Source organism: Ursus arctos, unplaced genomic scaffold (assembly GCF_023065955.2).
Source record: "Ursus arctos isolate Adak ecotype North America unplaced genomic scaffold, UrsArc2.0 scaffold_8, whole genome shotgun sequence".
In the NCBI taxonomy this organism is placed as follows: domain Eukaryota; kingdom Metazoa; phylum Chordata; class Mammalia; order Carnivora; family Ursidae; genus Ursus; species Ursus arctos.
Window position 1 is genome coordinate 12,813,810 of NW_026623100.1, and position 17,494 is coordinate 12,831,303.

The 17,494-nt window shown below is 37.5% G+C and overlaps 1 protein-coding gene across 3 annotated transcripts in view; it reads right to left on the minus strand.

Moving 5' to 3' along the window:
- The window catches only part of THADA (THADA armadillo repeat containing), a 318,617-nt gene that overhangs the window by 259,637 nt on the left and 41,486 nt on the right, over window positions 1-17,494 (minus strand). For all 3 annotated transcript variants that reach the window (XM_057309404.1, XM_026486984.4, XM_057309405.1), the window contains exons 18-22: window positions 14,778-14,913; window positions 14,388-14,524; window positions 11,098-11,256; window positions 9,558-9,715; window positions 1,012-1,121 (exon numbers count right to left, since the gene is read on the minus strand). In XM_057309404.1, coding sequence (XP_057165387.1) covers window positions 1,012-1,121; window positions 9,558-9,715; window positions 11,098-11,256; window positions 14,388-14,524; window positions 14,778-14,913 — 700 coding nt within the window. The remainder of the gene's footprint in view (window positions 1-1,011; window positions 1,122-9,557; window positions 9,716-11,097; window positions 11,257-14,387; window positions 14,525-14,777; window positions 14,914-17,494) is intronic.

Sequence of the window (17,494 nt, forward strand, 5' to 3'; positions counted from 1 at the left end):
TTGATAACTGATTTGAAGAGAGTAAAGTATGTTGTGTTATGAGAACAAAATATACCTAAGTCATGTCTACACTGGAAAGAGAGAGTTGAAAAGATAATAAAATATTTTCAAGATCAGCATTCTAATGTCAGGGACATTTTATAATGTATCATTTGAAGATATTCTGTGCAGCCCGTAACTGCAAAATGTTCTATAAATGTTTTTACCAGGAGTGTGAAAAAAATGTTTCAAAAATATTCAAGGAGTAGATGTCTTACCAGCCCAAAATAAAATGTTTGCTGAGGCTACAAGACTGGCAGAACTCTGCTTCATTTCAAAAAGTTTCCAGGCAATGGAAATGTTTTCCTGGAAAATACTACCTTTTATTTAGAGAACACTTGCCACGAACACTTAGTCATTAAGTAATTTAAGGTTTCCTTACAAGCTCTTCGGAGGAAATCTATTATATGAATGAATGAAATTATCAGCACCTATAATGTCAAAAAAATACATTTGGCTAAATATGTGAAATCTACCTAAGTATTTTTCCAGGTAAGGGGGAAAAATCTTTGATACTTTTGGTCTATTTATTGTTCTTTTAAAATTTTCTATAAGATAAAATTATGAAGAAAAACACAAAATTCTTAAGTGTTTCTCTGTCTGTAATATACACAAATCAAAAAAAACCTGAAGTCTTATTTTATTCCAAATGCCAAGTAATTTTCAAACAGACAAAACAGTCATTTCATTCGATGAAAAGAAATGGTAACTTCAAAGCTATTTTTAGCAAAATCTTTGAGTTTGCTTCAAATCACCTTTCAATGGGAGAACAACTTGGTCTGGACATTCCACTCAATCATCTTCAGTAAATCATACAATGAAACCTAAGAAAACGATTTCTTCCAAGAATTTGAAGCCAACTAAATCTTATTCTTTTAAACATCAAAAGACACAAGGAAATTTTACTTCGAGCACGATTTGTACACTTAAGTCTTTTAAAAATGTACACAAAAGGATATTTGTTTTGTTTACCTGTTTAGTATTTCAGTAAGTTTCACAAAGCCAGTGTAAGCCAGTTCAAATGCTCCTCTGTGCCTGGACTGTAAGAGGTGTTGTTTAAAGTAATCTCCGATTTCTTTTACCTTTAAAACAAAATAAAAAATAAATGTGTGATTTATGCCTACTTACATTTACAGATATATTTATGTCAGTAATACCACTGAGAACTCAGAACTAGGTCTTTATCCATTTAGCACTGACTTTGTGACAGGTAGTATTTTAAGTGTTTTTACAGTGTCACATTTAATCCTCACAGTAATTCCATGAAATAAGTACTATTATCATCTCTACTTTTCAATAGGGATGAGGCCCAGAAAGGCCAAGTAACTTATCCAAGGCCACACAGCAAGTAAGTAGCAGGGCCAGTGCATAAACGCAGGCAGTCTGGCTCCAGTTGGCGTCTTTAACTGCTACGCTGGAACTGCCTCCCTATGCCAGCTTCGCAAACCTCGCTGTGTTCTCTGTTAGCTTGTATCATCAACACCAACAGCAAATCACAAAAGGTGAGAAGTCTTACACGCCTAGGCCTGGGTGAAATAATTACCTTTTTCTGTTAAAAAAAAAAAAATCTTTTTTCTACTGTGGTTAAAATATACATAACATAAAATTTACCATTTTTTAAAAAGATTTTATTTATTTATTTGAGAGAGAGAGAGAGAGAGAGTGCACACAAGCCAAGGAGACAGCAGAGGGAGAGGGAGAAGAAGACTCCCCACTGAGCGGGGACGCCAATGTAGGGCTCGATCCCAGAACCCTGGTTTTATGACCTGAGCCAAAGGCAGGCACTTAACCATGTGAGCCCCCCAGGAGCCCCCCAAATTTACCATTTTTAAGTGTACAGTTCCGTGGCACTCAGTCTATTCATATTGTTGTGCGACCATCAGCAACACCCAGCTACAGAACTTTTTCAGCTTCCCAAACTGAAACCCCAGTCCCTTAAGCAATAACTCCCAATAATTACCATTTAGAGATAAACAATTACTAATGGCAAAGCAAGACTTGTGCAAAGGGAGTCCTAAATACTGAAAATTGACAGGCTTCACTCTGAGTCAGAACCATGGAATTTTCCAGAATGCTACCTAGTCATTTTCCTACACGTCGCCTTTCTGCATACAAGTTTAGACAAATAACAAATATGACAATTTATTTTAAAGAAGGCAAGACTAAAAATTAGTTGTTGATGAGGTTTTGTACAGAATTAACTGGTAAACTGGGCTAATTGTACTTTTATACCAGGAAGATTTGGCGGCTATCAACTTTAGAAAATTCAAATTTTATATAAAGCTCAGGACCAAAGCTGTAATTGGCTCTCTTGATCCAAGTCTCCTCAGCAGATCACAGTATGGTGGAAAGGCAAGCTGTCCCAAGACAGCTCAGATTTGCTTACCTAAAACACCCTCTACCTCAGCACAGTGACTAGGTTAGTGCTCTGTACACATGAGAGATAATAAACAGTACAAGGTGTAGTTAAACATTTGACCATGGGCAAGTGTCTCAGTTTCCCCATCTATAAACTGGGGATAACAATAGTACTTGCCTTAAAGGTTGTATATTAAAATAAGTTAATAAACCTAAAAGTTTAGAACAGGCCCATAACCTATAATCCAATTCAGTTCTGGGTTTCCAAATAGAGGAAAAGTAAAGATGTACTCCATACTCAAAATATATCTGATTATAAAGAGGTAACAAGCAATACATTTAGAGAAATAAGAATCAGATATAAAACAATAAAGAACCAGAAAAGCAGTATATAATAGGATTTTCAAAATTCTAACACTTTAATAACTCAAGAGTGACAGGTCATGTTCTCCAGCTAAAGTTTTCAGGTAAAGATCTGATGATACTCCTAATTTTTAATATTTTTTAAGAGCCACATACTACTAGCTATCAAAACCACAGTCAGGGTAAGCTTTATCATTTTCTCATCAACACAGTACTTTCAGAGCATATTTTGACCAGGATGATCAAGTCTTTAATCTGAATTTAACCCCCAAACTAGATCTAAAGCTCGATAATCCTACAAAATGGGGATCAGAAGAAACTCCACTTAGCTAACTTGTTATGACCATCATTTCTATTATTAGAGAAATAAAAGAAGATTTCTAAGAATAGTTATTTTAGGACACAGAAAATAGCAAGTCATAAAGATGGGGTCTAACTTCCTTAATTTTTCTTTTTCTAAAATGTTACAGATAGTAAAACATACTTCAGGAAAACACAAATGTTAACTGTTACACTCTATGAACATAAAATGGTTCACCATCTAGTTCTTAAGCAAAGATTTGATTTTCAGCTTCCTTTATCCCGTTTAAAGGAACCTAAACCAAAAAGCATATAATAAAATCAAAGATCTCAGAAATGTGACCAGTAGATGGTCTTCTCAAGGGTGGACCTTAATTTTAGGTAATCCTGGCCTCAGGAAACAGAATGAGGTTCTAAGGACACAAGTGAGAAGTGTTTTCCCTCATTTCATTATGAACATAATCTCCCAACAAACTCACCTAGGTAATACTGTGAATTTTTGCCTCTGAAGAGAATGTACAGTGTCTATTAATCAGACAGTAAATATTTCTTTAGCACCAGCCAAATGCTTAGCAGCTTAGTGCTAGGATAGACAGGGAGGAACAAAACAAGACGTCGTCCTCAAGAGGCTTTCGGTTCAGACAAAACCAATATGCTGAATGGTACCCACCATCAGAAGCCTAACAGCTCCAAGAAATGAAAGATCCTCTGCCCTGGAATAAATTACTACAAGAAGCTTCATGTTTAGACCTTGAACTGGATATACTTGGGTGGACCAAAATGGAAGAGGATAACGAACATGGGAAGAGGCAGGTGGCTAGAAGGAATGAATAAATATTTATTAAGACTCTGCTACTGCCCAGACACTTACTGGATCTTCCTATACGAATGAACACAAAATATATAAGTGAAGGGTAGCAGACCTGGCTGAATGATCTTAAGGTTTCATACTAGAAAACGGTGGAAGATACGGTTGCAAGTTGGACATGGACTCCATTACCAAGGGTAGGAGGAATCAGCAGGGCAGTGTGGTCTACAAACAGCTGGACAGGGAAAAGGGCCATGCTGACACCTCCCATTGGATAATCAAGCTACAAGCAACAGATCCAACCCAAACAACTTAGACTATTAATGACAACAGTCAGAATCAGAAGTAGAATTTTTTCTTTAAAGATTTATTTATTTATTTGACAGAAAGACAGCCAGCGAGAGAGGGAACACAAGCAGGGGGAGTAGGAGAGGAAGAAGCAGGCTCCCAACGGAGGAGCCTGATGTGGGGCTCGATCCCAGAATGCCGGGATCATGCCCTGAGCCAAAGGTAGACGCTTAACGACTGAGCCACCCAGGCGCCCCAGAAGTAGAATTTTTAAATTTATTTTAAAAATGCAAAAGTCCTCTGTAAGCTCTGACTCAATTGTCCTTTTATTGGATGCTACTAAGGTCCTATCTAAAGTTCACAAAAACATGGATGATGTCTTCACAAAATATTTTGTTAATGAATAACATACATCTTAAGATTTTTAAAAGGGAATTAAGGTAAAAAGGCAAAAAAGGGGGGGAAGGCACTGATTTCTAGTCTTCAAATTCTTCTAGTCACAATCTTTTTAAATTTAGCAGATCCTGGCTCTACATTTTCATAAAACCCATTTCTACAGGCCAATTAACATGCTTTCTGGATTTACAGGATATGAATTTCCTCAGGGGAAAACAGCTACCTGCCATGTCTTTAGGCATCTGTAATTCACCAGTGTACAAATTAGGGGAGCTAAATTCTCACCCAGAGCCTAAAACCCACAAAGGGCAAATTTAAATACATTCTGTAAAAATTTTTCCTTTATCTATAGAGAGAAATACAGCTGAAAAATCAAGGCTAACCCTACTCATTATAAAGTAGATAAACCCAAGAGAATTTAAGTATTGGTGGACCATTTTTACAAAAAGCACATGTGGTGGTTAAGCTGTGATGCTCTGGAGCCAGGAAACCTATTCAGCCACCTTACCACTACTATAAGCTAATTAAGCCAGTTCCTTCACCTGTGAAATGGGGCTAAAACTGGAACCTACTTCATAGGATTATTCTGAGAAATACGTCAGATTACACATATAAGCATTTAGCAGAGCACCTGGCAGACTAGAAAACAGTAAATGTCTGTTTTTGTTTTTATTTTGTATCATCAAGTAGTGAGACTTAATCCCTTAATTTTAATTTTGACTTTAGGACACAGCTAGTTCTTTTAACCTTAGGAACGCCATTAATTCCACCTTGGTCAAATAGAACGGTTTATAAAAGTTTAGATAACAGTAAGATAATTAATGTTTTAAACTGTACATTCTCTACTATAGGGATTTCTTACTAACAGTGGGGATTCTTCAAAGCCCAAATATTGCTCCCTTACATAATAACAACAAAGATAATAGTTTTCTGGTATTTAGGGGCACCTGGTTAAGTAACTTCCTTCGGCTTAGGTCCTGGGATCAAGGCCCGCATCAGTCTCCCTGCTCACTCACTGGGGAATCTGCTTCTCCCTCTTCCTTCCCCAAACCCCTCTTGCTCGTGCAAGTGCGCACGCGTGCGCACACACACATTCTCTCTCAAGTAAATAATATCTTTAAAAAAAATAGTTTTCTGGTATTTAGACATCTTCTTACCAACAGTTTATTCTTTGCTTTCTAGCAAATTCTTCACCATGTGCCATTTTAACTGGTATTCTTTAGTTTAACTTTTTAAAATGAATTTGTCTTGCATCCCTTATTATATTTCTAAGCCTTTCAAGGTCAGAGAACCACATATTAACATTTCTTCATGTTCCCACAACACCTTTGTAGCAGGGCAGTCAAAAAACAGGTGACTAAAAGATATGTTTAATTCCATTTCACAGCTTAAAAATGGTAACCTGCATTCAGTGCAATTCAATGAATACTTACTCATAATTTCTAAAAAATAAGCTTTGGCAAAATGCAAAAGGCAATTTCTTTAAGACTTACAGATGCTAATGAACATATATCCCCTGTTGCAGTCCATCATGGAAAATCTAACGCAGTAACAAAAGACGCTGAGAAAAATGTGTAAACCCACTTAGCTATGCGCATTCTAAAAATTACAACAGAATCTATAGTAATTTTTAAAAACAGCTAATTTCTTTTTTTTTTTTTTTTAAAGATTTTATTTATTTATTTGACAGAGATAGAGATAGCCAGAGAGAGAGGGAACACAAGCAGGGGGAGTGGGAGAGGAAGAAGCAGGCTCATAGCAGAGGAGCCTGATGTGGGGCTCGATCCTGGAACGCCGGGATCACGCCCTGAGCCGAAGGCAGGCGCTTAACCGCTGTGCCACCCAGGCGCCCCAAAAACAGCTAATTTCTAATTAATATTTTTATTCAGGTGATTTCTGTGGCGATAATTATTAGGAAGGGGAAGCAGGTATGAAAAATCTACCCCAAAGCTGCTTTTTAGGAATACTAGAGGAAATGTATCAATATATGAATTGATACTCCAGATAGAGGAAGTTGTTTAAAAAAAATCAGCAGGCGCTGGGTATCCAATATCCCTTGGTAAGTGGACCGACAAAATATATCAAGCAAAAGCTCGACATCAGCAAAACATCCAGCTTGAAACCTAGACACACACCAGCCAGGAAGTTGTGAGATAAGGTTGCACATACTGCCCACTCTTTAGGGGTCTCGACTTACATCCCTCAAAGTTGGTTTTATCTCTGCCTCTTGTACAGGGACATTATGAAAGAACCTTTCATTAGGTGACTACCTTGCAGGAGGAAAGTCAGACATGCCTCTGAATGAACCCATTTTCCTCTTGCTGAAGCCATGGAGGACACACTGCTTCACAAGAAGTGATTTAGGGAAATGAATCATTTGCTAAAAAGCTCAGTAGCAAGTTGCCTTACTGTCCTGTTGCTTGTAAAAGTCTGGCTGGGTAGGGGAAGTTAGGGAAAATTAAATTTAAAGAAAAATTAAATGAGCAGTTCAGAACAAAGGCAGCACTGTGCCATGTCCGAACACAGGCTGGAAAGGAGAGCTGGGTTCCCGTCCCGCAACCGCCACAAACCAGCTTTGTGATCTTGGGCAAACCAGGTAACACCCGGGGCCTTCAGTTTGCCCTTATACAAGGGGGCTGGCCCCTATCATCCCTGTAATCCTTCCCACTTAATAGTCTGTGAATACAGCAAATGGGCACCAGTCCTTCTCATCCCCCAGCAAATTGTAATCTTCACAATGCATCTCACTGTCTGCCGGCTGGTTAGAAACCCCCCTCATGTCTGCAGATTTCGGGGGCCACCCCTTCAACAAATGGCCCTAAAACCAGGATGGGATTAAAGGCACCAGGCTACAAAAGACATCCTCCCTGTTGTCTGCATTTGAGATATGCAATTTTAAATTATAATGTTGTATGGAACAGCCTCTGACAGCAGAGCACCGTTGTTATTATTCTTGGGAATAAGATATCTAAGTCCCAGATTCTCCCCCAAAGTGACTCCTGCCCACAAGCCACTTTGATGCCTCTGTCTGTGCACGACTGTTATGGTCACCTTCACCTAAGCTACTGACTCTTAAATTCTTAGTTGTGCTGCTAGGTGCACAAAAGATGTTGTGTTGTCATGGTGACTGTGCCCTTGGAAGGATGGTGGACCTCAGGCATGGCCCAGGCACTGTAAAGTAAATTACATTCTTCTCTATCATGTACATATTTTTAACTCTCAAAAGTTTTAAGTACATGGTTGTATTTTTAACTTAGAATTTCATGGAGCAAAATTTTATGTTTAAAAGTCGGAATCCTCTAGCAATATGAATAACGCTTATTTCTTGATGACTTTGATTTTCATAGACTAAATGTTCCTAAACTGAGGCATTTCTTCTAGTTAAAGTCACCAGGATCAAGAATAGTCTTCCAGGGTGGCAGGGTTTCAAGGTTGGAACAGCGTTATCCTGTACATTCTTGATTGTTCATTCAGTAATTTCTTCTCAAACCAAAAATGTGATGTCACCACGTGAACAGCAACATGGAAAAATGACTGAATCTCACTAGAATAGAAATTAATATTTTACAGAAAAACAAGACTCTATTTTTTATTCAAGAAAACAGTCATTAGAAGAGTTCTTTGCTTTATTAGAGTCTCTCTGTTATTGTTGCTGTTGTTTTTTGGGGTGTTTCTGTTTTTTACAAACATCTCTTTTATTTTATATAAATTCTCAATTCCAACATGGTTCTCCCACATAAATCAAATTCAAAAGATTTGGGTGCTGTGGAAAAGATGTCAAGCCCAGATGGTTTTCACAGGAAGCTTTCAGGTCTTTCTCAACTACACTAAAAGCAAAGTCTGTTTCCCTGGAATTTTTTTTTTAAACACTATCCAACAAATCCCCAAAAACTAGACGTTTTAACTTGTCCTTGAAAAGAGGAGCTGAACAGTGAAGAGACTCTAGCACATGTTTACTTCTTAGTAAGACGGTGAACATCAGTGAAGTAATCATTAATCATAGCTGGATTCCTCAGCAAAGATGTTGGCATTGGCACTCCAGCTGGTCACCAGCAATGACTGCAAGTAACTCTAGAACACTGACGCCTATTTGATTTGGAAGAGAATAAGGAACACAATGATGCCGGCAGTGTACTGATCCCCTCGGCTGGTCTCCATCTCAGGGCCTTGCAACATCATAGGCCCAGCTGTTAACCAGATGCAAGCACATGGCCACAGAGTGTGAGAATAAAAATGTTAGCATTATTTCCATGGAACTAGTCACATGGTTATTATAGAAATAATCAGCATTTAGCGTACTACAGTATTTGTTTTGTTCTTAAATGTTGTAACACCCTAGGGGAAAAATTATCTTTATTCAAAAAAGGTTAAAAATGAAAGTACGTGTTATATATCTTTGCTGGAAAATGGTGGGAAATAGATTTGTTGAAACCATATGGAAAGGAAGAGGGAATCAATTAAAAACAGAAATCTAATAAATCTAAAATATTTCCAAATGAAATGCTTGTGGTAAGCTAATTTCTTGTAAACACTGCACTCAAGTCACTTGAACAGTCCCAGATGGTGAACGGACTTTGTGGTCTTAAAATAAAAGTCAGCCAAAAAACCAAAGTGACTACAACTTTATTATCAATGTAGTGGGAAACAAGAGATCCATAATCAACCAATATATTACTTTTTTTCCTTCTTGAAATTTAAGAGGTTTGTGGAGTTTTACTAAACAGAACAATTTCATTTACATTTATAGGCGTTAAATGGAAAAATTTAAATGACAATATCGAAGTTAGAAGGTAAAATCTAGTTATTTAGAACTTAGAAAAATAATACTATTTCTAAAAATCCCATAGTTTTGAAATATACTGCAAGGTCTAATGTCTGTACTACCATGAATTTCCTTTAGTTGACATCTGTATGATTTTATTCAAGAAAAATTCAAAACTCATCCTTTTTTAAGTTGCGTTATATAACCAGAAATTATACCAGGTGGAATAAACATCTACCCTACCTGCTCCACCGTCAATAATCCATTGGAAGATTCTGGCACAGACTGCATGGGGAGAAGCTGGCACAGTGTGCCTAAAAGTAAAGCAACTTCCTTCATGCTTCGCCAACAACATACCAGCACCATCTGAGCTGTTACATCACATGTTTTTCTTTCTTTACCTTAAAAAAAAAAAATCGATTGCAACACTAGACACTTGATTACTCACATCCCAGGTTTCTTAGAATAAGATTATTCATAATTTCCCCAAGAATAATCTGCTGGAACCAACCAATTGTTATATTTATTCATGATAAAACAACTAACATTTGTTGAGCATGTGCTCTAAGAATCATGCTAAGTATTTTTTTAATATACTATTCTCAAAATAAATTTTAAAATAAAACACAATACCGTTTCAAAAATTAAGTCTAACTTTCAGAAATTAATGAAACAAACTCTTTCTGCCTCTCAGTCCTCCATAAATTATGAGTATAATAAATATATTTCATTATTCATCTTGGTGAGGGTAGCTGTTATATCAGTAAAGGGGCAGGATAAAACTTTTAAATCAAAGGAAAATATAAATTCTCTTTCAAAGTATATTTAAATTCCACAGCCAATTAACACCAATTATGCTTACCCTCTTTTTCGAACTTTTAGAATATTTTAGTATCAACATTAAAAAAAAAAAAGACAATTTAAAAGGCAAGTTAACAAAGCAACCCATCTGTGTTTTTTTAAAGCCCACTAAACTACAAGAGTAAATGTACACACACATCAATATATAGAATAGATCTAAAAGCACATACTCAAGAGAGAAGTGGAACGGGGAGTCAAGGAAGAACTTTAATTTCCTTTTCTGTTCTTTATTTTAAGGTAAATTGTAAACACTGAATTGAAATTTTAATTAAGGCTTTAAGTTTTTTTTAATTCAAATTTACCTCTGTATTGCCTGAAACTATTACAATAAGCATATAATTAGATGTTACGTTGTGTAATTAAAAAACAATCACTAAGAAATTTTGATAAGACAATATCTCCATCTAGTGGAGAATGTAGAATATGTACTAAGTCACTAAGATAATACTGCGGATGACTTTTTATAGCATTATAGAAAATGATTAACAACAAATGAGAAGACAAGCAGAGAGCACAACTTCTGGAGGCTTGACACAACAGAGTCGCTCACACTTCACTGAATAATAAGGTTGATTTCCCTTAAAGGCTGCTTGACTGTAAGACAGCGAGTGAACCACACCACTAGAAGCCGACTGCGGCCCCAACTCAAGTTGACCGAGCACCACCTGGCTGCCAAGACAGGTGTTAGCACACAAAGGCTTTCTGTCGTAGCACTTTATATACTGCACTGGGGTGCACCATTTTCTGGTAAAAGTCTTAGAAACTCATTCCCCAAAACAAATCACTGAGAAGCTCAAAGACTTTATTTTCTAGAAATGTTCTGCAAACATCTGCAGCCTGATTTACCATATACAAAGAACATCTTGTACATATTACTGAAACACCAATTACGATATTACAATATTGATTTTATACACGCTACCTTTGATCTCTGCAGAAGCACCAATATTTGGCACACTGGCATTCAAGTCCTCCAAATCAAAGCTATCACGTTGTTTGAGTATTTTGGCTTGAGTGAAGTAGTCATTAGTATCTCGTGGCTGAATCTCACTCAGAATCGTCTGTAAGCGGCTTGCTGACTCTGAGGGAGAGAGAAGGGAGGGCATAAACCACAGCTCCGCAGCCCATGCAGACTTTCCTTGGAGTATTTGCCCCCAATTTTGTAATTTTTTTTGAGAGAGAGAGAAGGCGCACTTGAGCAGGGATGGGAGGAGGAAGGAGCAGAGGAAGAGGAAGAGAGAGACTCTTAACAGGCTCCACCCTCAGCGGGGAGCCCCACACAGGGCTCGATTTCACGACCCTGAGATCATGACATGACCCAAAATCAAGAGTCTCACGCTTAACCGACTGAGCCACCCAGGTGCCCCGAATTTTATAGTTTTTAATACTTGATAAACAGCTCTATTAGAAGGGACTAGTAATGTGAAAATTATTAAGGTCTTCATGACACTGGAGTGTGCTTTTAAAATGGGGCAAAAATTTTAAATTAGTTGAAGACAGGACAACACCACACAACAGAAACTCTCCACAAGACAATTACATTGCTTTTCTTTCTTTTCTTCTTTTTTTTTTTACATTGCTTTTCTTAGTGTTGTCTAAGAAGCTCAAATATGGTGCTCAATCCTGTGAAAAAACAGCACTAAACTCCAGGCAATTTGGTTTTAAGAGGTAAGAAACCACAACAACAAAAACAATCTTTAATACAATACTGTATGGTCACTATACTTCAATTAAAAATAAAGAAAAAATCTTTTATATCAGGAATATTAAAGACTTTGTATTTGACTTAAAAATGCAATAGTTAATATTATGCTTTCTAAGTATGATTTACAGTTCTAGTATTATGTTGAACTTCATTTTTATTCCTTAAGCACTCCGTGGATTAGGAAACGGAAACGCCACGAATGAGGCTCCAGCACCTCCAACAGAAACCAGCTCAAGGCAGAGGTTCCGTAACATGGGCTAAGGGAATGAAGAGATGATGAGGTCGGTAATGAAGAGCAAGGCAGGCTCAGATAGTTTAAGAAAAAAATAAATAACAGCTGGTCACCTGAAGCCAATTAACAAATCAAAGAACAGGTATTTTATATACCTATTAGATACACTTACTTTTTTTTTTAAAGATTTTATTTATTTGTTAGAGAGAACACGTGCACGAGCAGGGTGAGCAGCAGGCAGAGGGAGAGGCAGGCTCCCCCCTGGGCAGGGAGCCTGAGAAGACTCCGGGAGCATGACCCGCGCCTAAGGCAGATGCTCAACAGACTGAGCCACCCAGGTGTCCCCAGATACACTTACATTTTAGGTCTTATAGGAGATACAAAGACCCAAAGGGTTATCAGGATGATTCAACCAACATCTTATGCTCACTTATGGCTTCCAAGAAATATTGCCAAAACAAATTTTGACAGCCATGAAAAAGTAACACTGGCTCTAAATAGAAACTATGGAAAGACTACGGAAAAAAGGATGATCAGAATAAAATTTTACCCATTCATTTTTATGGCTTTCAGAAGATACATTTTTAAGGAATTCAGAATGCATGGTAGATAACGTGGGACAGAAACAGGAATAATGGAGACAACCCGAGGAAAAAAGAAAAGGCAAAATCAAGGAAAAGTCTGTGGGCCACAGACTGCTTTTGAGACCAACAGACATTTTAAAACTTAATAACAAACAGAATTTAAGCGTACACTATAGGCCCCACTCACAGAAGGTGACAAATATTCAAGATTTCTCATCCAGAATATACTGGTACTTGCCGGATCTAAATACTAGCTTTAAGATTGGATGTTTCTTAATTCCCACGTATTGTTTAAGTAGGAAAACTAAAACATCAAATTTTGGTAGACTACCAGCCAAAATAAACAAATAACTGTGTCTTACTACCATGAACCATCACCAATCTGCCAGTTCATTTTTAGTAAAGAAACCTAACATTTTCTATGCAAACAGACAACACCAACTTACTTTAATTGGTTGTTTATGATATGCTCGGTGTGTTTTTAATACAAAACTCTGATTTGCACTCAAATGCATTCACAAACTTATTTCAACACCAAATGTATACCTTTCACAGCAAATCCCTTCTGGCTGTTACAGTACAGGCATATATACGCCAACTACAGTGTCCAACGCACTGGGTTTAGTTCCTATCCTTTCTGGAATCGCTCATTCATTGATTTATTCATTATAACAAATATTTATTGTATACCTATTTCTACCAGGCACTTGCTAAGGACAATGGAAGAAAATATTGATAAAATCCCTCTTAAATTGCAAGAACTCCATGAAGAACACTTTGGGAAGAAAAAGAGACAAGACTGGCAAGGTTGCAGGAGCCCAACTATTACAGGACCTGGTCTGAAGTCTCTCAAGTATTTTAAACAAATGGGGTGGGGCAGAGTACAAGGGTTAAACGGAGATTGTGGGTAGCATGATGAAATACATGAGTAGAAAAGATTGCTGTGGATATAGCATAAAAAGAAAATAGAAGAAGCTAAGAGTAGATGGGAGGAAACCATCTGGGAGACCCCTAGAGTCATCCAAACAAGAGAGAGAAAAGCCTGGGGTAAGGTAAGATGGTAGTTAAAGATAAAATAGATTTGAAAGCTATTTAAGGGGTACCACTGAAAGAACATGAGGACAGGCAAGATATAAGGAACAGAAGAGAGATGTCAAGCAGTCCTAGACTCCTGACTAGCACAAACAGATCTTTGTTGGGGCCATTTGCAAAGACACAGGGGTTGGGAGGGAAAAGGCAGATGAAAGTTTGAGAGTTCAGTTTGGGGCACTTTGAGTATCTCCTCCCATTTTCTATTTTAACTGAATGGTCTTTGTACGTCAAATGGGTTTGCCCATTCCTGAGTCCTAATAAGCTGCCGCCTCTGACTACACCCCACCTCCGTGATTTACATTGCCCACTCTCCCAGCCCCGGGCAGCCACCTGGTAGGTGTCGCTCTGAAATGACAATATTAGAAAATCCTATTTACCCCAGAAGAGGAAGTACCTTGCTCATCACCTGGTTTATTTATTTGTTTTGGTAATTTTTAAGAGTTAAAGACATTACTAAAGTGGTAGAAATATCACTAATCATAATAAATAGCTTCTTGACCCACCTATTTGGCTTCTGTATCTTCCCAAAGAAACGATTTGGTGGGGATAGGCGTAATGAGCAAAAAATATAGGAATTCTAGTTTTTTTCATTTGCTGACCTGAATCAGTGTCCATTGGGATGAGGCCCTCTGGGGAGGAGCTCTGAATGACCGGAGACACCACAGCAGAAAGCCTGTAAGACATCAAAAGGAGCTTCTCCACCACAGGTCTCCATTCGCTCACCAACCGCAGGTTGCTGCAATGAGGACAGTAAGGAAATTTATACTACAAGCAAAATTCAAAATTTTTAAAAGAAAATTATTACATAAAAGACACTGGACCTGTTTCAAAATTGTGCAATCTATGAAATACTTAAGATATAAAAATATGTGTACATAGGTACATTTTTAATTATCTTTAAGGCAATATATTCCTTTCCCAGGACACAATCCAATAAGGGTTTAAAGCTCAGAAGCGCATGCTCAGAAGCGAGCTGTGGCTACACTTACTTTAGAGATAATCTCTGCAAAGCTCCTGTTATACAGTGAACTCGCCCATACAGCGGAAACGATGCTGCTGCCTGAAGCAGAGAATTTTCAGCCTGAGCTACTTCTTCCTCAAGATTTCCCAACAAGCACTGGATAACTAGAAAAAGCAAACCAAAAGCCAAAGTAAGGCCAGCTTAAAAACACAATTTGTAAATTTGTGAATAGCTACACAGTCCCCACAAAAACATCCAACTCAATTCAACTTTGTTAGAGGTTTTATATTTAAAAAGAGATTTATGCAGCCTGCTATGCATTTCCAGTCAAGGCAGAACTGTCTTTGCCTAACTTCCTGGATCCATTTTCAGCATTCACTCTGAATCACTCCTCCTAGACATCCTCTGTCTGGGGAATCAGACCCCAGGCCCATGTGCCCCGTGCTATCGGAACAGTTGTCGTTTTGCGGGTTTTTTAAATAAGGGCTTTATTGAGATATAATTAACATACCACACAATTTATACATTTAAAGTATATAAGTCAGTAGTTTTTAGTATATTCACAGATATATGCAATCATCACTACAGTGAATTTTAGAACATTTTAATCCTCCCCCCCCCACCTCAAAAAACCCTTACCAATTATCAGTCACTCCCCTCCCTGCACCTCTCACCTTCCCCGGCGCTAAGCCAAAACTTATCTATTTTCTGTCTCTACAGATTTGCCTATTCTGGACATACATAAACAGAATCATAAAATATGTGGCTTCTTTCACTTAGCACAGTGTTTTCAAAGTTCACCCATGTTGTAGCATGTACCACTAGTTCGTTCCTTTTTATGGCTGAATAACAGTCCATTGTATGAACATACCACATTTTATCTGTTTATCGGTTAATGGACATGGGAGTTATTTCCACGTTTTGGCTATTAAGAACAATTCTGCTGTGAACATTCACATACAAGTTTTTGTTTGGGCATAGTTTTCATTTCTCTTAATATAGGTCTAGTATGGACTAAATGTTTATGTCCTTCCCAAAATTCCTATTTGAAGTCCCAACCCCCATATTTGAAAATGGAGTTTTTAGGAAGAAATTAGGTTTAGATGAGGTCATGAGAGTGGGACCCCCATGATGGGATTAAGAGTCCTTATAAGAGGAAGAGAGACTGGAGCTGGCTTCCTCTCCTCCATGTGAGCACAGAGCAGGAAGGGTGCTGTCTGAAGCCAGGGAAAGGGTTCTCACCAGGAACTGAAACTACTTGCACCTTAATCTTGAACTTCCCAGCCTCCAGAAGTGTGAGAGATAAACGTTTGTTGTTTAAGCCGCCCAGGCTATGGTATATCTTGTTACAGCAGCCTGAGCGTGGAACTGTAGGATGATATGGTGACGCCATGTTTAACTTTCCAAGGAACTGCCAGACTGTTTTCCAACGTAGCTGCACCATTTTACATTCCTGCCAGCAGTGTGTAAGGGCTTTGCTTTTTCCACATCCCCTCAACACCTGTTATTATCTATTTTCTTGTTTATAGCCACCCTACTGGGTGTGAAGTGCTTCCTCATTGTAATTTGGATTTGCATTTCCCTACTGGCTAATGATGCCAAGCATCTTTTCATGTGATTATTTTTCACATTTATCTTTTATGGTGAAATGTCTATTCAGATTCTTTGTCCATTTTTAAATTTGGTTATATCCTTTTACTAGTGAGCTGTAAAAATTCTTTATATATTCTAGATTAAGTCCCTTATCAGATAAAGGAGTCACAACTGTGTTTCCCATTCTACAGGTTGTCTTTTCACTTTCTTAATGACATCCTTGACACACACGTTTCAAATTTTCATTAAGTCCAATTTATCTATTTTTTCTTTGCTTGTGCTGTGGGTGTCAGATCTAAGAAACCACTACCTAATCTAAGATCACAACGAGTTACACTCATGTTTTCTTCTAAGAGTTTTATTGTTTTTAGCTTTTACATTTAGGTCTTTGATCCATTTTTAACTAATTTTTGTATATGGTATGAAGAAGTGGGTTCAACTTCATTCTTTCGCATGTAACTATCTAGTTATTCCAGCATAGTCGATGTCTCCTCTCACCACTCAATTAGAGTTTAAATTTTAGAACTGTGTATAACCAGTAAATTATTAACATTTAAAACATACAGAGAAGTCCTAAAAATCGATAGGAAAAAGACAAACAGCCCTAGAGAAAACTAAACAAAGAATATGAAGAGGCATTTCACAGCAGGGGAGAAGTGAATGGCTTATAAACATGTAAATAAGATGCCCAATTACAAGATGAAACCACAAGACACCACTTCATATTCCGTAAACCTTTAAAATCTAACAATTGCAAGTTACAGCGATGATGTAATACGCCACAACTCTCAAAATTTATTGGTGGGAAGGTGATTTAAAAATCTATTTGGCATCACCTAGTTAAGTTGAAGATGCACATGCTTCATGACTAGGTTACTCAACTTTTTTGTTTACCACAGACTCTAAGACATGTCCATTAGAAGAGATATGCACAAGAATGTTCACATCAGCATTATTTAGGGAAAAGAAATCCATCAAAAGGAGAACGTATTAATAAAATGCAGTAAATTCGTATAATACATATGGTACTATTTATATAAAATTTAAAATCATGTGAAAGTAAATAATATATTGTTTAATGATATATACATGGGTGGTAAAATCTTGGTAAAAACAAGATGAAAGACTGACATAAAACATAGGGCGGTAATT